Below are 19,825 nucleotides of genomic sequence, written 5' to 3' on the forward strand. Positions count from 1 at the left end.
AAACAAATAGGGACTGTTGTAATATGGAACAAGACAAGAGAGGGTATTTTAACAGGAGTTGTAATGTTTAATGCCTCCCCACACCTGTGTTAAGGTACATTTCTGATGATTTTTTTTTATACTCACTCATAAAATGAATGTAGGAAATGGTCATAGACTCACCCATGATGATACAACCCTGATCTATTTTCATGATTAGATTTTCTTCTTGTAGCCCGGTTGAGGGGAGCTCAAATATTATCACCACTACTACGATTGGAATTTCTTTGTCCAACTGTTTCTTTCTAACTCTACAGACTATTTTAATAATATTTCAGAAGGAAAAGCATTGTATTTGTTGTGTTCTGCTAAGCTCTTTGCCCAGCCCCTGTCTTGGTACCACCTCTTCTGGGGTATTTTGTTCTTTAATAACAGTTTACAGATTTCCTTTTTTTCTTTCTTTCAGAAAATGCCCATGATGGCATGCATTACAAAGGTCTGCATGTTCGTATTTCTTGACGGGCTAAATTTTACATGTAAGCTGGGCCTACTGGGTTACCCCTGGCCTGGCACATCTCTAGAGGGTGTGACTGATCAGACACTACAGGTAGTCCTCGTCTTGCAAAAATTCGTTTAGTGACAGTTCAAAGTTACAACAGCACTGAAAAACGTGACTTATGACCAGTTTTCAGTTATGACCTTTGCAGCATCCCCATGATCATGTGATCAAGATTCAGATGCTTGGCAACTGACACGAATTTATGACAAATGCAGTGTCCCAAGATCATGTGATCACCTTTTTGTGACCTTCTGACAAGCAAAGTCAATGGGGAAGCCAGATTCACTTATCAACCGGGTTACTAATTTATCAACTGCAGTGATTCACTTAACAACTGAGACAAGAAAGATCATAAAATGGGTCAAAACTCACTTAACAAATGTCTCACCTAGGAACATAAAGTTTGGGCTCAATTGTGTTCATAAGTCAAGGACTACCTGTATGCACTAGTAGAGGACAAGCCTGCCCAAATAGGCAAAAAGTATAGTGGGTGGGTGGGAAGGGAACCCTTCAAAATCCTGTTATATTTCACACAAAACAAGCACGTCATCTGTCGCTTGGAATGAAAAACAGGAGGAAGTTCGGCATCATTCCACTGATCAGAATTTTGCTTTCCTTTTTTTCCTTCCGGCATTTCCCTTTTTTCTTTTCCACAATTCTATCTAAATACAACATGCATCTTGTTTTATTTTATTTCCGTACACCGTAGAAAGAGACTGCGGGGAGGGGGTGGTGGTGGTTCCTGGATACATTTAACTCAATTAAATGTTGGCACTGCATTTTGTTTTTTTCCAATCACTGAGTGGAAATTTTAAATGACAAATTGGCTATTGTGAATTCATGCCTCCCATCTACAGTCTATCTCCTCACACATTTTAGGCAGCTACCAAAATATATCCTAAGGAACTAGCGCACTGTATAAATTTCACTTTAAATATCACATGTAAAATAAAGCATGGCTTTTCAACCAACAGTACGGGTACCACCTGTGGTACATTGGCACCTGGCAGGTGGTACGTGACCATCCTAGAAAAGTGGCGGCGGAGGGGAATGAGCTGAACCAGTGGCAGCACTGCACATGCCTGAGCGAGAGATGGCTGGAGCTGCAGGGCTGTCAGGGCTCAGCGGAAGCGCCAGGATCAGCGCTTCTTCAGGGCTGAGTGGAAGCACCAGGATCAGCGCCAGGCTCCAGCTGGAGCTTGGCGCTGATCCCGGTGCTTCGGAGCCCAGAAGAAGCACCGATCAGCTGGAATGTTAAAGCATCTCCAGGGTCTTGTGATTTACATTCAGATGCTTGGCAACTGATTCATATTTATGACGGTCACAGTGTCCCAGGGTTATGTGAAGTGACCAAATCCTGCTGCAACCACCCAGCAGACAGGGGGAATAAAAACTAAACACCCTCCCCCCATCGCCAATCCTCAACAGAAATGCTCACAACAATGAAAACCTCGGACAGGAGGAAGAGCGCCGCCGGGTAGGCAGGCAGGTGTCTTGCTCGGCTCTGGCTTGGTGGGCACTTTTTTCAGTGCCATTGTAATTTCAAACAGTCACTAAGCGAACTGTTGTAAGTCGAGGACTACCTGTACTTCATCACTTTTTTCCTTTTTTTTTTGGTCACCAAGTTTTTAACACCTTGCTAGGCGACTGGTGGTACTTGGATGTTGCCATATCCTAAAAGTGGTACAGTGGGTGAAAAGGTTGAAAAGCCCTGAAATAAAGAGCAATACTGTGAGACAGGAAGAGACAGCAGTTGTTAATAGTGAACCATGCTAAGAGTACTTCATGCTAATATATTACTAAAATCAAACTGCAAAAAGACTGGCCCAAGTTTTGCTGGATGTCGCCCTTGAATTTAGAATTTTCAATTGCTTTCAGATGATGAAGCTTGCAACATGATTAATAACAATGTTCAAAAATGCAACTCTCAATTTAAAACCAAAGGGAGCAAAATAATAAATTATATTTATTTCAAAGTATTTTATACTAAAAATATAATGAAATTCAATGTCCAATGGATATTTATGAGGAGGAAATTCTATCAGGAGGATATCACCATAGAAATTGGGATGGAGGAGACATTTTTTGGTTCAATTCTGTTTTTTATGATCTGCCCCAATTCCTGTCTTTATGCCCTTCAAGGAAGTCAAAATGCATTTATACAGAGTAATGCGTACTTTTCAAAAGTTTATGTGGAATATTATGCTTTGCAATTCAAAGCATGGATACAGAAATCTGTATACTGAAAATATTGTAATAAAAAGGCACATATTTGAGAAAATACAAAGTGTATCAGGATATCACTTGCAAATAGCACATATGCAAAAGAATGTATTCAAATGTGTACAATGTAGAAGCAGGAAGAATGCCCCTGTGTGTGTGTATGTGTGAGAAAATTTACAAACAATGCAGAAACAGGTAGAAATGAATCTACAGTTAGGAATATGAGGAAATCTAATATAAAGAACTGCCTCTCCCTATGTATGTATGTATGTATGTATGTATACATTTATCCTGCCTTTATTATTGTTTTTTTTAATTAGGCGGTGAATATACTTAATACTCTTTTGTCCTCCTTCCTTTTCCTCACAACAACAACCCTGTAAGGATGGTCCAAAGTCACCTAGCTGGTCTTTCATGTCTAAGGTAGGACTAGAATTCATGGTCTCCTGGCTTCTAGCCTGATGCCTTACTTCATAGTTCATCTTGGGTTATTAGTTATGTCAATAAAGAAACATTATAGACTAGTTTACTTACATTGAATTATAAGGGGTGATGAGTTCCTTGGCTAGTTTCTTGGTACCCCAAGCCTCAGATGAAAACTGTTACCTCCTCCATAACAATACTTTCCGTTCCCTTTAGGTAGTAGACTAATTCAACAGACAACAACAAAGAAACACCAGATTCTGCATTGAACTGGCACCAACCGAGGCTGGGCATTTAGTTAGACCTTTCATATAATACCTATTCTGAAGAATTCCAGGAGCAACTAGCATACCTATCATGAAGTACGAAATACCCACTGAGCTGCTCTTGGTCGAACAAATAAAAGACTTTTTCCATCCACCAAAACAGAGTACATACTTACATTAAATATAAGGTCATTTTACTTGCCTTATTAAGGATGTTGGTTTTTTAAAAAAAATACACATGCTGCCAAGAATAATGCTATTACCTGCACCACTGGATGTCCCCCAGCAGACGCCTTGACAGCTCCTCGACTGCCTTCCGTCTCATAATGGGCTCGGTGATGGGACTTCGGCTGCACTTCAATCTGGAGTTCATAAGGTCCTGAGTGAGATGGCAACTGCCAATCCAAGGCAGGCAGAGATGGGCTATAATAGAGAACAGCAGGAATTAAATATTAACAACAGTTCTGCTATCATAAACCACAAGAATCTGGCACTATTACTTTAGAGGCCACTTTTAGCAGATCATCCGTCACCATCTTACATTTAAAATTTCATCAATGGAGATAATGGTATGACATAAGTAATTTAAAAGGTAATGGTTATTTTATGAAGATTTATGGATGACACAGATTAGATAGGCCCAAATGCTATCAGATGCTTAAACAAAATGGAAAACATTTTAAGCTTCGCTTAAAAAGAATTAAAAATACAATACATTAAGACATCAACCCATTAATCATAATAGATAAAGGTGGATTGTAAGATGTGGAAAAATACCCCCCACCTAAAATTCAATTTTGTGCAGAAATAGCCTTTGGGGAATATCAGTACTTCAGTTCCTTCAATTTGTATTCAATAAGCTTCACCTTTTGAACAACTTGTCAGCAATAAAAATTCTTTTACTAACAATTTTTGAAAATTCCAATCAGCCCCACAAATTGACTCAACGAAAGGTCTCTTTCCATTAACACTATCATTTTACCAGGCAAGAATGTACAACTTGCAGGCTGAGGGTCAGACAGAAGACACAAAGGTTGGGTCTGGCTTGCCCAATTATAATATTTTATGTAATATAAAGGAGTAATGTTAAATACAATGAGAATAAAATCAAATGGTTTAAATTAAATTGTAAGTCAATTTTAATTTTAATTTGCCTGAACAAACTTGTGCTCCCTTCTCTTAGGGAAACCAAATACTGACTTGACTTCAGTTAACGATAATTCTCTACTCATTTGTGTGAGTATCTTAATAAAACTATCGGTTGGGTGGATGGGTAGGAGTCTTCACTTTTCCAGTTATAGCTGACCTAGAATACCCAGTGGTTTTAACCAAACAAAAACTTCAGTGGTGAAGAATGTTGGTAGCTGTAATTCACCAACTTCTGAAGGGCCACAGATTCTTCATTTTGGTTTTATACGATTTTCAAGATACCACACAGTATTACAAGACTAACAAGCTTTCACAGAGGATCCCCCCCTTAATCTGTGGCTAACAGTGAATACACACCACAAAACACTATAGAATATTAGTTGGATTTTTTTTTCAGTGGCTGTTCTAAGCACAGGTCAATCTTCCTTATGCTGCTCCCAAGCTTGCTACATTAATCCAGGTCTGAATGATGTTTCTACGTGCATTCATTCAAATGCAAACAAATGTCTATCCGTTAGCATACTATGTCAAGATTGGAAGAAGATGGATTCACGGTCATTTGAGCATCTTCTTATTCAATATGGGGAGAACAGGCTCCATAGTTAAAATATCTTCAGTTTTGTTCAAAATCTGCATAGGTAGCCATGTCTAAACTAAGCAATATCAGAAAGGATACCGACCAAATGGAGTGGAAAATATGTTCCATAACCAAGAAGCCACAACTAAGAAAGCTTGGTCCCTCATCACAGAAATACTTTGACTTATACTCTAAGAAGAATTTAAGAAAAAAGCAATCTTCTATTAGAATCAGCATTTCTTGCAATAATAAGATCCCCCACCCAGCTTTTTCAGGTTTTATAGGTCAAAGGTTTTATGTGTATAGCATACAAGCCTTCTTGTTCTTCAAATTCCTGATTTCAATGGTGGCTGTCTACAATGAAATCTTTTTCAGAGTCTTTCCTTTTTCAATGAATTTCATGATTGCATTCTTCCCATGGCCCATGGGAATGTGGTATTTAGTAGCCTGCATATAGGTGACTGATTTAGACTTCTTTAAGCATAACTGGAAAATTACAAAGATTCAGTCCAGTTCATGCAATGCTTTGTTACATATGCCGTCATTTGAAGCATTCCTGGATAATTATCTGGAGAGATCCTGCTCGACTACACAATAATTTATATAATATAAAGCAGCTGTATATCTCCTGGTGATGATCACTATATATTATGAAACAGATGCTTCTCTTCTTTAGCCAGTTCATACATAAGAAGGGTTTTCTCCTCCCCCCCACCTCCCCCCCTCAGAGGACAAAATATATATCAGATTATGACATGTGGATGGTATTTCTTTCTTAAAAGCACTAATCCATCAATCAACAAAATGGTCCAAGTGCTTTAAATTTTAAAGAGAAAAAAATAATAAAAATAGAAACTAACCTCACAAATCTGTGTATACATGTGAGTTTATGTCTACACACACATACACTTCATTATCTCTGTTTAGATCTCTGAACCATACCAGAGACCTTGATTAAAAGGAGAGTTGCTGATTTTGTAGAAAGCAGCCACACAGTTCACATTTAATTAAAATTCTAATGTAAGCATGAATAACAACACTAAATTGGTAATCATATTTGGAGTAGCTCCACTGGAATTAATTGGGCCCAACATGACTAAGTTAAACTTCATTGGTTTTAACAAGTATCCTTCAGGGAAGGGCAGACTTGCCCATCTTTGCTTTCATAAGAAAGCTGAAATGCATCATCTGGAGACTAATGCAGAAGACATTCAGTTAGAATGAAATGACTAGAATGAGTCCAAGAACTGGAGATTAGATCTGAATTTGAGAAGTGAATAGAGTTCAGTTCTTCTGCACAAATATCCACTTTGGTTTATATGAAGCTTTCCTGGTTTCAATACTGTAATTTAGGATAAGACATAATGTCACTTTATTGTTGGTATTGTCAAACATTTGGGAGTCAGACGACTTCACTCATTTCCTACAAATCTTTTAGAGGACTATCAGCTGACCCTAAATGACTTTCTCCTCTAAGTATTATGGTTGTGCAGCATTTGAGTTTGAAAGGTGTGTGCTTCTGACAGACTTTTTTTTTCCTTTGAGGATGAAACCCAAGCCCAGTCCAATAAGGTATTTTAAGAATACATCTAAAATATAGTATATGCGTGAAGCAAATGTGATTGCAGCATCCTGTATTGAGACCGACTGAAGTGTCCTGCTGACTTTTGCTAAGGAAAATGTGGGTTTTCTAGTTGTTCTGGAACCTTGGAAGATTTTCATTTAATTCAGCTGGGTAGGTAATTCAGATGCTGTTTACTAAGAAAAAGCTGCAAGATACATTACAAATCGTGTTGATCACCACCCAACTATTTATGATATTAGAAGTTTTCTTACAGGACAGAAGGAGAAGACACAAAGATGAATAGATGTAAAGAACTTCAAATTAAACAGAACAAAGATAGCCACTACTGCAATAATCAAAAAATGCCAATAACACAATGACGGTAGAATAAACCGATAAGATAGCAAAATGGGGGAGAAGTCACAAGCAATTTCTTGTATGCCATGACAAACAATAAAATAACTTCACTGTGATTATTTCAGGCACATGAAAGTAGTTCTCATTGTTGAACCTTCTGGCAGATAAGGTGCACATTTTATCCTATGGGATCAGGCTATTCTGCTGACTGTTTATCATCTAATGAGAAATGTAGCAGAAGAACTTTTGAGCTAAAGAGCAGCTAAATGTCCTCTCCAATCCATGTGTTTAAAGTATAGAGAGAACAGGCATATGGCCAATTTATTGCAACCTTGAAAAGTGAAAACATTCTGGAAAAAAAAATATACGTTGAGCACATTAATGTGATTCAGTACCAATACGGTACCATATTTGTTGTAGATGATGCAACTGAATATAGAAAGAAAACACATCCTTTGCTTCTGACCAGTAACATATCAGAGATTTTGGTAAAAACATACTGGTCAGTTCATCTTCTCATGGTAAATAAGAATGTTTGAACAGCTGATCCCCCAATACTATGCAGAAAGAGAAGCAATATTCACAGAAGCGTCAGCACTTCTCAACCACTCCATTCCAAAAATAAACAGTTTAAAATGCCTAGATGGCCATAACCCTATCTGAAATAAATATCAATCTAATATGAAGATCCATATAAGTGTATTTTACTAGTTTCCACACTGGTCTTCTTATAAGTACCATTGAATGCATCAGCACCTGTTTCTAAATTACCATACATTGTGTAACTGCAAAAGGAGTCTCTTTGGATTCTGGAATAAATTTATCTTGTTCTCAACAATATGGGGAGAGGTATCTCCTCATTTCGTCAATGGGTAAGAAAAATATAGCTTGTACCTTCTCACTGACATTTCAGTTTATTCTTTCCTTTACTGTATTTTTTCCTTTCCAGCCCTTGCATTAAGAAAGGAAGATAAGGCTGAGCATATACATCAATAGATCAATAGGTCCCCAGAAAAAAATCAGGCTTCTTAATATTCCATAAAAAATACTGTAAATGAATGGTTATTACTACAACTGCATTTATACCTATTCTCATGGAAATAAATCTTGTGGTTCTCAACTACAAATTAACGCTGCGAAGAAATTCATGAGTTATACAGCCCTCCTGGAAGTTTAAAAAGCACCAAGATTTTTAGTTATAAAAGAAATATATTTTAATGGCAAATACAATAATAAAAGTAACCTCGATGCTTATATACTACACATCAGATTCTTCAAGAGAAAAATCTGAGGAATATATTCCATAGAGTACTATATGTTAAGAACCAACTTGTTTAAAAAACCCCATCATTTTCAACAGAAGTCTTCAGGGGCTGCTTCAGACCCAATTATAATCCATGATTGGTTGATAAGAACATGACCCAGCGTGACTTAAGAGTTTGAAATACTTCTACCAGTGGCTCTAAATAAAGAGTAAAATTATATTTATCTGTACTGTTTGCAAAAGACAGGCAAGTCCCAGATTTCAAGTCCCAGTTACCGTATTTAACAGTAACAGTGACAAAATTCCACCCACATGCTAAATTATATAAGGGAAGGAACAATAGTTTCTAGCTATTTCATTACATGGAAGCTTGAACTGGATATGTCAGGAAAAAAAGATAAAAGTAAATTGAATGCAGCAGGAATAAGATTACTTCAGGAGTGTCTGCGGTGAAAAACAAAACAATGGGGTCCAGAATGAATGGATGCTGAAAATATGTGGACTGAATACACAAACAACTGACCAACATAAAAAAGTACGTTGTGATGGTTTGGTAATAGAGAATTGAATTACAAAATAATTGTGGAAGGAAGAGTGAGAAAGGGGAAACTTGAGAATGTTGTGGTTGGATGCAGCTGATGAGATGTTCAAAGAGAGATGAAGGCGAAAAGAATAGCTTTCTGCAAGGGTTAGGAATATAGTGGAGCAAGGATGTTTTTTAAGAACAAAGATATGAAGATTTATAGAGAGTATGTTGATTTACATTATTTAGACTTAAGTTAAATGTTTTTCTTCTTTTAACCGAAGCATCCTTCCTAGGTTGGTACATCACATGTAAGTCAAGGAAAAATGCAGCTGCTTTAAATTGCTTTTGGCTGGTGCCACATGCATGGCCATGTGTATCCCAAGTCACATTTTACCCCTTTGAATCTAGAACTTTGCCCTTCCTTACATGCATACATGTTGATCACCTCACATAATTCCAGATCAAAGACCAGAGCTCAGCTCTGGTATTCAAAGTAAATGTCCAGGTCCAGTTTAAAAAATAAAATAAATAAATAAAATCTAATGGTGGTCTTCTTTGCTTATTTCTGTTAGTTAAACTTGAGATTCATCAACATTATCATTGTGAACTTGATGTTTGGCTTTCCAAACTGTAAATCAGGGGGTCTTCAAACTTTGCCCTTTTATGACTTGTGGACTTCAACTCCCAGAATTCCCCAGCCAGTGTGCCAAGTTTGAAGACCCCTGCTGTAAATGATGCTCTCTGCCTTTTGATTCAATAGAAGATTGAAAATTATAGGGAAGGTAGGTATTTTCATTTTCAATCTTCTATTGAATCAAAAGAAGAGAAGAAAGACCATGCAATTCTAAGGACTGGTGTTCATAAGTAATATTGTCGTTATAATTCTGCATTACATAGTTTGTACTAAGAGTACTATGGCATATAAAACTCACATACTTACTTCTCTTACACTGAACAATCCTGTTGTCAAAGGCACTTAAACAAAAGCTAAGAACAGCTTATTGAAATATTTTAGCTTCTCTTTTGCTTCACAAAACTGTAATCATTTGCCTCTAGAGTATTTTCCATCATAGATGGAGAAGGTTAGATAAGTTATTCCATTTTGCTGGGAGCAGCATGATTCACATGGCTATTAATCTGCTTGTATCAATACTTCCCTTATGAACTCCTGGTTCTGCTGTAAACGTTTTCTACATGCTAAAACTTGGCATGCAAGATAAAAGGCTACCTGATTGCAAACAGAGCAGAACATTAAATGCACAGAAAATACATCTACACATAAGGCTTTAACTGTGGCTCTTTGTGCAAAAACAGCACCCAGATGTTTGGGATTTATCCAGAACCAGAATATAAATGCCAAATGTGCAATGAGAATCCACAGATTATTATGGCTCTGAAGAATTAGGTGGAAGTTCCTTCTCTTAAGTTTTTCAGATTGGATTGATTGACTGCAGTTGGTAGTCTTCCCAGGTCATAATACTGAAGCCACTTTCACGTAACTGAGGGACTATAGAGTGACCATGGAACTTTTTTTTAAAACCATAGTTGTGCTCAGCTAGGATCTCAGAAAACATTGCGTTGTAACTAACATTTGAACTTGCTTGCAACATTGCAACCCTGTAGTTTGTCTAGTTTTTTTTAAAAAATAATTTTCTCTTGTAAAACTGATTATAGATATACTCAGCAGATTACTTAAGGAATTAAAAGTAATCAGCAGAAACCTGGTAGCGCCTTTTCTGACTAACATATGTTATACAGAGGAATAAGCTTTCATAATAAAATGAGTTAGTTGGCTGAGTTGCTGATATTTGGCTCCCATAAAACTGTTCTCCTCCCATTATATAAGGGATAAATAAATGCCTGTATGTCACTTAACCATGAATACTGTAAAGTGCAAGTAGCACTAATTTCAATAAGTTCTTTGGAATGACATATTTGTAATATTCTATAATCTTAAGATTCAACAGTGATCTATCTTTGAATGTAGATAGCTGTTGTCAGAAAGTATTGGCTAACTTAATTGTCCATATCATCACTGGATCTATGTTAAAAAAAACAAACCCTATTAATTTAGGAATTTTCCAATAATCCTTTTTAGGTATTTTTTTCTGGAAAAGACAAAGGAGGTAATATAATAGTTTTGGCAAATAAACCTCATGACAGGGTGGATATCGGAATCTGTATTATTTGTTGGAACTCAACCTAGACTTTGAAACAGAACAGACACTTAAAATAATCCAGGAGCAGGGAATGATTCCAAATATACTATGACAAATGGCTACTTTTTGCTAGGATATTTAAAACACTAAATTTCAAGCAAGCATCTTAAGACTGTGCTGACATCTCAATTCAGCTTTTTTACCTACACAAATGAAAGCATTCATGGGTTACAGGAAACTAGGTCCAGGGCATCAGATTGGTAAAAATCAGACTTTTACAGTAGCTTCCAGATGTTCTGGAGCACAAGTTAATGAGAGCACATGGAAACATATTGGGGGGAAAAAGAAATCAGGAAACACATTTTTTAAACAAAAGCAAAACAGTGGAAAATTATTATATGCATAATAGTGGAATGCATTTATTATCATTATCACTCTGGGTATTGCTGTTTTCATTTTAATTCCATGCGGTATTAAAACAACAAAAGAAAAACATGTTTCTGTAAATTAGTGAATGATAAAAGATTTATATGTTCAATCATCATAGGATTTTTCCTGATGTTTAAAATACTTTATTTTTTTCCAACTAAAGTAACTTGGTGAGAAGTGGCTTAAAACTTTCTTTAAACCCCATTTTAAGTTTTATAACCTAAGCAAATGTTAAGAGATACACATTTCCTCATATTATGACACTACAGATACCATCATCTTGATACACATATTATATATTATTGCCCACATACTCTGCACCTAGGAAGTCCTAGTAGAATAAAGCCTGAGAAGAAGCTGGTACTAGAGGATTTGCAGGAAGAAAATTTTATTTATAAATCCAATATTGATTTGAAAAGTTACGTTCTGAATGTTTACACCTACCTTAAAAAGATCACATGGCAGTTTTGGACAGACCCACATATACTTCAAAAGGATGAGACAAAAATAGATTGCATGGTCTGATACATTAAACATGGGTTGGATACATTCCCTTTCTGATGCCTTAATCACACCTCTATAAATTAGTAACAATTCACCAAAACACAAATGTGTGATCTCCTGCTTTTTTTTCCAGAAAAAAGCAAAAAACAGAAATATATAAATCTTCAAGCAGGATTTATGCACCTGAAAAAGGAACCAGCCCTTACAAAAATATAAAACTCTACGTCCCATGGAAACCTTAGCATCACCCACTTTACATGGTATCATCATGTCTTAGCTCTGCTGCATAAGGGCATCTGGAGTGAGCGTGCAGAAACCTTAAGATCATGGATACATCAACACGATCAAAGGCCCAGCTCTTTTTTACATATTCACAACACACATTAAAGACATATGTTTGCAAAGGGTTTAATTGTACCAACCGTTTTTACTTTTTTGATCTTCACCCTCTGGACACCCAAAAGCAATGCAGACATACGTACATATATACATACATATTTAATCAAATTATAATTTGCTTATAGGAACTTATTTTTTATTTTTTTAAATTCCATTTATATCCCGCCCTTCTCCGAAGACTCAGGGCGGCTTACAAACTTAGCAGTAGCCTTCATTCTATGTATATGCCTGCTTATTAGGGCTTTCACACCTCCCCCAAGCGGCATTATTACAAAGTCAGCTTAATTGCCCCCAACAATCTGGGTCCTCATTTTACCTACCTCAGAAGGCTGGAAGACTGAGTCAACCTTGAGCCTGGTGGGATGCGAACCTGCACTAATTGCAGGCAGCTGGTGTTACTTAAGGAGGCATTAGCCCACTGCTCCACCAAGGCAACTTAGACTGATGGATGTAAGAAGGGACATAAGATCAGAGCAAATAGAAAGGTGGATGAATATGGCAGTCCTGCATAAAGGTAATTGAGCAAACACTAACCCATTTATATTTATGCAAGACAATTGCTGAAACGTTACTGCTTCATACTAAAGGCCAGAATCACAGAAAAAAGAAAGGTTTCTTAATATTTTCTCTTGTACAGTTTTTCTATAGAAAATCAAATCTCCAGCACCAATGCTTTGACTGCCACTGGAGAAAAGAGAGAATACTTCAACAAGTCCTGCTTTTGGACCAAAACTTTTCAGGGCATTGAAAGCAATTAACTCATCACTGGGGGTATCAGAAAAATTGGGCTACTTCAAAGCCATAATGACTTTTGTTTACTTTCAAACATTTCTACCACTCCTTTTCTCTCAAGTGTACAAGAGAATTTACAACATGTGACTGCTATTTGGACTCTTGACTAGTCTTCAAAAATACAGAACAGCATGATGACTTTGCATATAACAAAGGACCATTGGCCCATATTATCTATCACATGCAAAAAAACAAAAAGTCCAGAATGCTGCTAAGGCTTCCCAGCTTGCAAAATAGCAAAACAATGTCTGAATAGTAGACATTAGACATGAGCTTTATGGAATAGAAGTTACAGCTGTGTGTATGCATGTTGTTAGTTTAATATGTCTTTGGGGAGTTGGCCATTATATACACAAACACCAAAAAGCAAGACAAGACAGTCTAATAACAAACAGAGCAACATAACCCTAAGATCTGTGTTTTAATTTTAATTTTATTTTGCATGTTATCTTTCTATTATTATATTATTACTTCCATTACACTACAGGAGATGGAAAGCAGGATTCCGTGAGCTCTGCAGAAAGACTAATTTTTATTGGGTTTCTCCCCTCCTTGAACCATTTTCATTTCAGATTTAGAACTTGGTGCCTCTTTCATCTCTTCTCTTTTCATTTCTTCCTACTGTACTTTTATGCTATGACTTTTTTGAATGTAGACAGGAGTGACCAATGGGTATGGGTCAAAAAAGTCAAGGTGGTGGCATTGCACATAAAAAAGCAGGTGGAGCTTCAACTGTACCATCATAACCTTCTTGATTTTTTTGACCACACCATGTAGACAACTCGATGTAGGACCGCAGGCTAGAACTATTTTATTTTAATGACTATATATAAAACCCATACTATAAAACAAAGAAGTCAAATAAAATTATTTTGAAAGAATCACCAGTGACCCAAGTGATGCTGTCACTGCCCTCTTTTGATGTCTGGAGGCTGTGGGGATCTGGATAGGGGACAACAGACTTCTGCTGAACCCTGGTAAGACCAAGTGGCTTTGGGTATGTGGAGCTTTGGGATCTGGTACATTAACATCTTTAGTTTTGGATGGGGTTGCACTGCCCCAGGCATATCAGTCTGCAACTTGGGGGGTTCTCCTGGACTTGTGGCACTTGCTTAAGAACAGGGGACAGTCGTGGATGGGGGAGCCTTTGCGCAATGTTGGGTTATGCAACAGTTGTGCCCTTTCCTGGATCGGGAGTCCCTGCACTCAGTCAATCAAGCCAGGGTCATCTCATGCTTGGACTATTGCAATATACTCTACATGGAACTATCCTTGGAGAGTACTCAGAAGTTACAGCTGACGCAGAATGCAGCTGCGCAGATAGTTCTTGGAGTCCGTAGGGTGGCCCGTATTACACCATTGTTTCATGAACTACAATGGTTGCCAGTTTGCTTTAGGTCTAATTCAATGTATTAGTTTTTACCTTTAAAGCCCTTCATGGCATGGGTCCAGGTTATCTGAGGCACTGTTTCACCTCAATGGGATTACTCCTCCCCATCTGTGCCAGCAAAAGAGGCATGCTGCAGGCACCATTGGTCAAGAAACTCTGGCTGGCAGGATCCAGGAGAATAGCTTTTTCTGCCATGGCTCCCACCCTCTGGAACATCGTGCCTCTTCCCCTCCCCAAGGTGAGATCTGTACCCACATTCGAGTCTTCTGGAAGAGCCTGAAGGCCTGGCTCTGCCAATTGGCCTGGCATGTCATGCTGGAGACAGTAAATAGATTAGGTAGACCCCCATCTCCTCCCTGTGTGCATCTTGTGCCCTTCCTCCCCATCTCTGTCAATTTTAAATCAAGTTTAATGCTACTATTTATTGTTTTAATGTTTTATATTGGTGTTTATTGATTGTAAGCTGCTTAGAATTGCCTCTAGGTAAGTTAAATATATTAGATGGATAGATGGATAGATGGATAGATAGATAGATAGAGGACATTTTTGAAACAAAATCACCCAACATACTATAAAAAAACAAATACCAACAAAACCCATACAAACCAGTGCTTTTAAACTGCTATAATAGGAAATAAAACAAGCTAAAAATAATAGGAAATAAAACAAGCTAAAAGTAAACCTGCAATATTACTGTAATTCTATTTTACATTGCATGATACTTTCCCCTGTAATCAAGCATTCACAATCTATTTTCAAGTTTGTAAAAGTAACTGTTTTGATTTAGGATTTTTAAAAATACTACCCAGATGGGAAACAAATGGATACCTAAGAATCTACTGAAATTGGTTTGAATTTACCAACCAAAGTGAAAATGAATAATACCATGTAACAAAAGCAAAAACATAGCGCTATAAAAATGATTCTAGATGTCTATGACTAACTATTTGAAGTACTAAAAACAAAGACATTATTGGGAGGAGGTAAAGCAAAATAGAAAATAGACTTTTCTTTTAAAGATTACATCTAAAGAAACTGTACCTCATGTATGATGTTGGGGACAAAGGCTTTGATTTGGGCCACTGACAAGGATGCTGCGGAACTGAAAGATACTGATCACAGAAGCTTCCTTTCCTGATGTGCTGGAACCCAGGAAACTCTTCTGGTGATAAATCGGTAATCGGTGATATGGTCCCCTGATCATCTCCACTAGGCTCAGTCTTGAGTGCCATGGAGGGAGTGTGATCTATTGCGGTTTTCCTAGACTTGATAGGAATTCCATCATTCATATCTATTGTGCTGTCAGTAGTGAGGGCATTGATTGCTGCGACAATGGCTGAGCTGGTATATTGGTTAGTGTTTCCCAACCATGTCTCATCAGTCACACTAACCCTTGGAGAATTCTGGGGAGAAGGAGTTGGGGAGTGATGTGGAGAGTAGGAAGTCTGTCTGCCATTCAAACTGTATTTTCTCTTATTACAGGGAGATGATGGTCTAGAGCTGCGAGAGCTCAGCCAGTTTTCTTCAGTAATACTTGTTCTGGGAGACGTGGAAGGAGAATGTCGGGGTGAACTAAGGAGTGTGCAGGGAACTAAACTTCGCTGATACCTCTCCTCAGTTTCATTGGTCTTGGGCGATACGCAGGGCGATTGCCAAGGAGATGTCTGGGGCGAAGTATAAGGATAGGAATAATTTGATTCATAGGAAGATGCTTCTGAATTACAACTTCTGGAAGACAGGCTACTGGCAGGGCTCAGACAAGATGGGTCCCTGTAAGCCTCAATGTTTGGTAAATTCAAAGTAGCGGTAGAAGGCGATCTCTTTGTGTTTTGGGTGGATTCATCAATCTCAGCTTCATGGAAGAACTGATTGTTGTTTTGATGCAGTCCTAAGTAGGTGGTTATTTCAATTCTAGGACTTTCTAATGCTGGCACTCCATTAGGTCTGACACTTGGAGGCAAATAATATCCAGCAGTGCTATTGTCAGCATGCCCTCCATAACCTGAAAGATGATTAGCTGATGAGACATTTGGAATGACTGGAATAGATGTTTGAAGGCCGTGACATGGAGTTGGCAGTGAAGAATGTGCCACATTTAGAGGCAAAGTTGAATTTATATTTGAAGATGCATAGTTATAATGTTCTGTAAAAAGATAAACAAAAAACAAAAAGTGACATGAGATGTTGCTCACATACACACAAACAAATTAATTTATTAGTAAACTGAATTCCTGTCATGATTCCAGCTTTCTCTGGAATCAAAGCCTACCTTAACTATTTCAGAAAAGGCAAAGAGCTAGTGTCATTTAGCTATTCAAGAATGAACTAGGGCCAAAGAGTTCTAGGTTCTGGGTTTACGTCCACTCTCAACCGTGGAAGCTCATTAAAGATTTGGGACCAGTCACCTTCTTTCGGCTCCACCTACCTCACAGAATTGTTGCAAAAAAACAACAACAACCCACACAAATTGGAGAAGGGAAAGCTATGTATGCAGCCTTGAACTTCTAGACAAAGACAGTGAAATAAGCTTGGAAATTAACTAGCACTTGAGTTCTTAGACTCCATTTACCTTTTTTCAAGTCAGAATTTGCAATGACATTCTTTATAACAGGACTATCAAGTTATTTTTGAGCAGAGTGAAGTATTTAACCTTTAAATGGTGTGCCAGAATCAGACCAGGGCCAGTGGCCAGGACATAAAGTACACTTAATTTATTACCAACGTAAACAGAAATAAACTGAATGCAGTGAATACGGTATGATCACTCTCCAATATAAAATAATAAATTGTTCTCCTTCAACCACATAAACAAAACATGGAGGCTGTTAGTACAGAATAGTAGAACAAGCAGAAATCTGTAGAGCGAACACACCTTTGGATGTTACTGCATGAAAGTCAGTGTGTATTGTGCACTTTCTTTAGCATTTCTGGTATAAAGAAGAATGCAGTGATTCACCTTGCACCCCACAGCAAGGATACAAGCTGCTCTTTGGAGACTCCTTTTGAACTGAGCAGAAAGAATGGAAATTATCCAAGTAACCTTTCTTGGTACCCTCAAAACATTCAAAGGCATCTTCAACCTCCTCTACAGTATCATAAATTATGTGACATACAGGAAGCATTACAAACAATCTTTTTAGAAATTATGGTTTAAAAGTATGAAGAACAGAAAACTGCAGCAGTTTAAATGCCAATAGGTTTACGCTGATATATTTTGATTATAAATTTGGTACAAGTAAACAGAGCTACCCTCTCTAGAAATGGCTAGATTGTAATGATGCATACTCTTTGTAGGCTTCTGTAATTTGAAGTTTTTTCAATGTACTGTGGTACTGCAGAAGAAGTCTGCAGGCCTACCTTTACAGCTAGGATCCCCATAGCATCCAATGGGCACCAATGCACCCACAGATACTTCTTATTGTGCCCATCAGACTCTATATTCTAACTACATTGTTATAACTGATAAACATGAATAAGAGCCCATATTAGGGCCTATGTCGTGGCACTAAGGACAGCAAGAACATTTCCAGAGCTGTGGCAAGAACTATTCATGCTATCTGGCAGACAAAATCTTTCAGATTTGCTTGGAATTGGATTCTGACTGGTCAAATTCAAGTGAGTTAACCGCAGAATTTTTGTGGTACTATCTAGACCAGACATGTCAAACACAAGGCCAGGGGGGCAGATCCAGCCCACGAAGTGGTTTCATGTGGCCCGCGAAGCCATCCTGGAAACAGTGAGGGAACGGCCCCCACTGCCTTGGCCCTGGCCCAGAGACCCTCCTTCCACCAGAGACCCTCAGATCTGTCCCACTCCTGCCCAGGCCCCCATAGGCACCCTTGATGTGAACGATGTAGAGCTGGCCATGCTCACCCAGTAGGCCATACGCACTCTAGCCATGCCCACCCAGTAGGCCACGCCCACCCTGTCCATACCCACCCAGCCCCCTGAGGGCAACCACAATACTGATGCGGCCCTCAATGAAATTGAGTTTGACACCCCTGATCTAGACTTTGATTTTTATTACATTTAAGGAAAAGGACAAAGTTTTCAATTCTGTTAGCCTGACCATCTGTTTGTTAGAACATGGACCCTCCTGGGTTATTAAGGTGACCATGGGGTGAATCCATATAGTGGCATCATCCTCTTTGAAAGAGGGGGTGCTCCCACCAACTTTGAAGGAAAACCTTTCTCAAAAGGTCAGTGCTGCTATCAGCCAATCTCCAATCTTCCCTTTTTTGGGAAGGCTGTGGAAAAGATGACAGCTTCGTGATTCAAGACTGGTATGCAACTGGGGGTCTTTCTGGACTCACAGCTACTGCTCATAGAACAGTAGCTGTGAGTGCATGGCAGTTGTGGCCAGGAGGGTCTTTGCACACAGGTTCATCTTGTGCACCAGTTACCCTTTCCTTGATCAAGAGGCCCTTCAGACAGTTATTCATGCCCTGCTCACCTCTGACTGAATTACTGCAATGTGCTCTTTATAAAGCTATCACTGTGCTGTATTGTGGAATTATAACTACCACCTGGAAATTATAGTTGGTTCAAAATGCAGCAGGCTTCCAAACACCAGAAAAGTGGCCAATCCTGCATACACTCTACAACTGATGAGAAGAAAAGACTTCCACAGGAAAGTTTAACAGATTCTATAGAATAAAACAACCATCACAACCCTATCTCCCCTTTATTCTTTTGCTACTGTAAGTCGAACTAATGCTCTGCTCAATCAAGCTATCTTTTCTTACCTGCCAAAAATTGCATCCAACTTTTTAAAAAAAATATTAAATGAGTTATTTACTACAAGAAATTGACTCCAATTTACAAAATACACAGGAGAGGGAAGTGCTTTTAAATACTGATCTGAATGTTGAAGCACCTTTTTTAACATTTGCTAAATTTCACCTGCTGAGCTGAATCTGAGTGATTGTGTGTTTTTAATATACTAAACTAAGTGGAAATCAATTATGCTTTAACACAGCATATAATCTAATTTCACCCTTCTTTTCCATATTAAATTGTCCTCTCGCCTTTGCTGTAATAAATAAACACTCATATTGTGCAATTCTGTACGGCTGAGCTACATTGCCGACCAATAAAAGGAGGGAGAATGAGCAAAAAAAGTGGGGCAAAATTCAACATGCTGCAGTTTTTCTCTGAACCCTGCTGTTATTCTTTCTAAGGGCGTACACAATTTCCCATAATCCTTGTGAAAAGGTGCATTATTCCATTGAGCAGCTCCTCAACACAGACTCACAATGGCTAGTT

At 38.1% G+C, this 19,825-nt stretch overlaps 1 protein-coding gene across 6 annotated transcripts in view; it reads right to left on the reverse strand.

The window, feature by feature from the left end:
* The window catches only part of NFATC1 (nuclear factor of activated T cells 1), a 131,663-nt gene that overhangs the window by 93,471 nt on the left and 18,367 nt on the right, over nucleotides 1-19,825 (reverse strand). For all 6 annotated transcript variants that reach the window (XM_083361185.1, XM_083361184.1, XM_083361186.1 and 3 more), the window contains exons 2-3: nucleotides 15,602-16,703; nucleotides 3,714-3,873 (exon numbers count right to left, since the gene is read on the reverse strand). In XM_083361185.1, coding sequence (XP_083217311.1) covers nucleotides 3,714-3,873; nucleotides 15,602-16,703 — 1,262 coding nt within the window. The remainder of the gene's footprint in view (nucleotides 1-3,713; nucleotides 3,874-15,601; nucleotides 16,704-19,825) is intronic.

The sequence above is a fragment of the Vipera ursinii genome (assembly GCF_947247035.1).
Source record: "Vipera ursinii genome assembly, chromosome: 3".
Classification (NCBI taxonomy): domain Eukaryota; kingdom Metazoa; phylum Chordata; class Lepidosauria; order Squamata; family Viperidae; genus Vipera; species Vipera ursinii.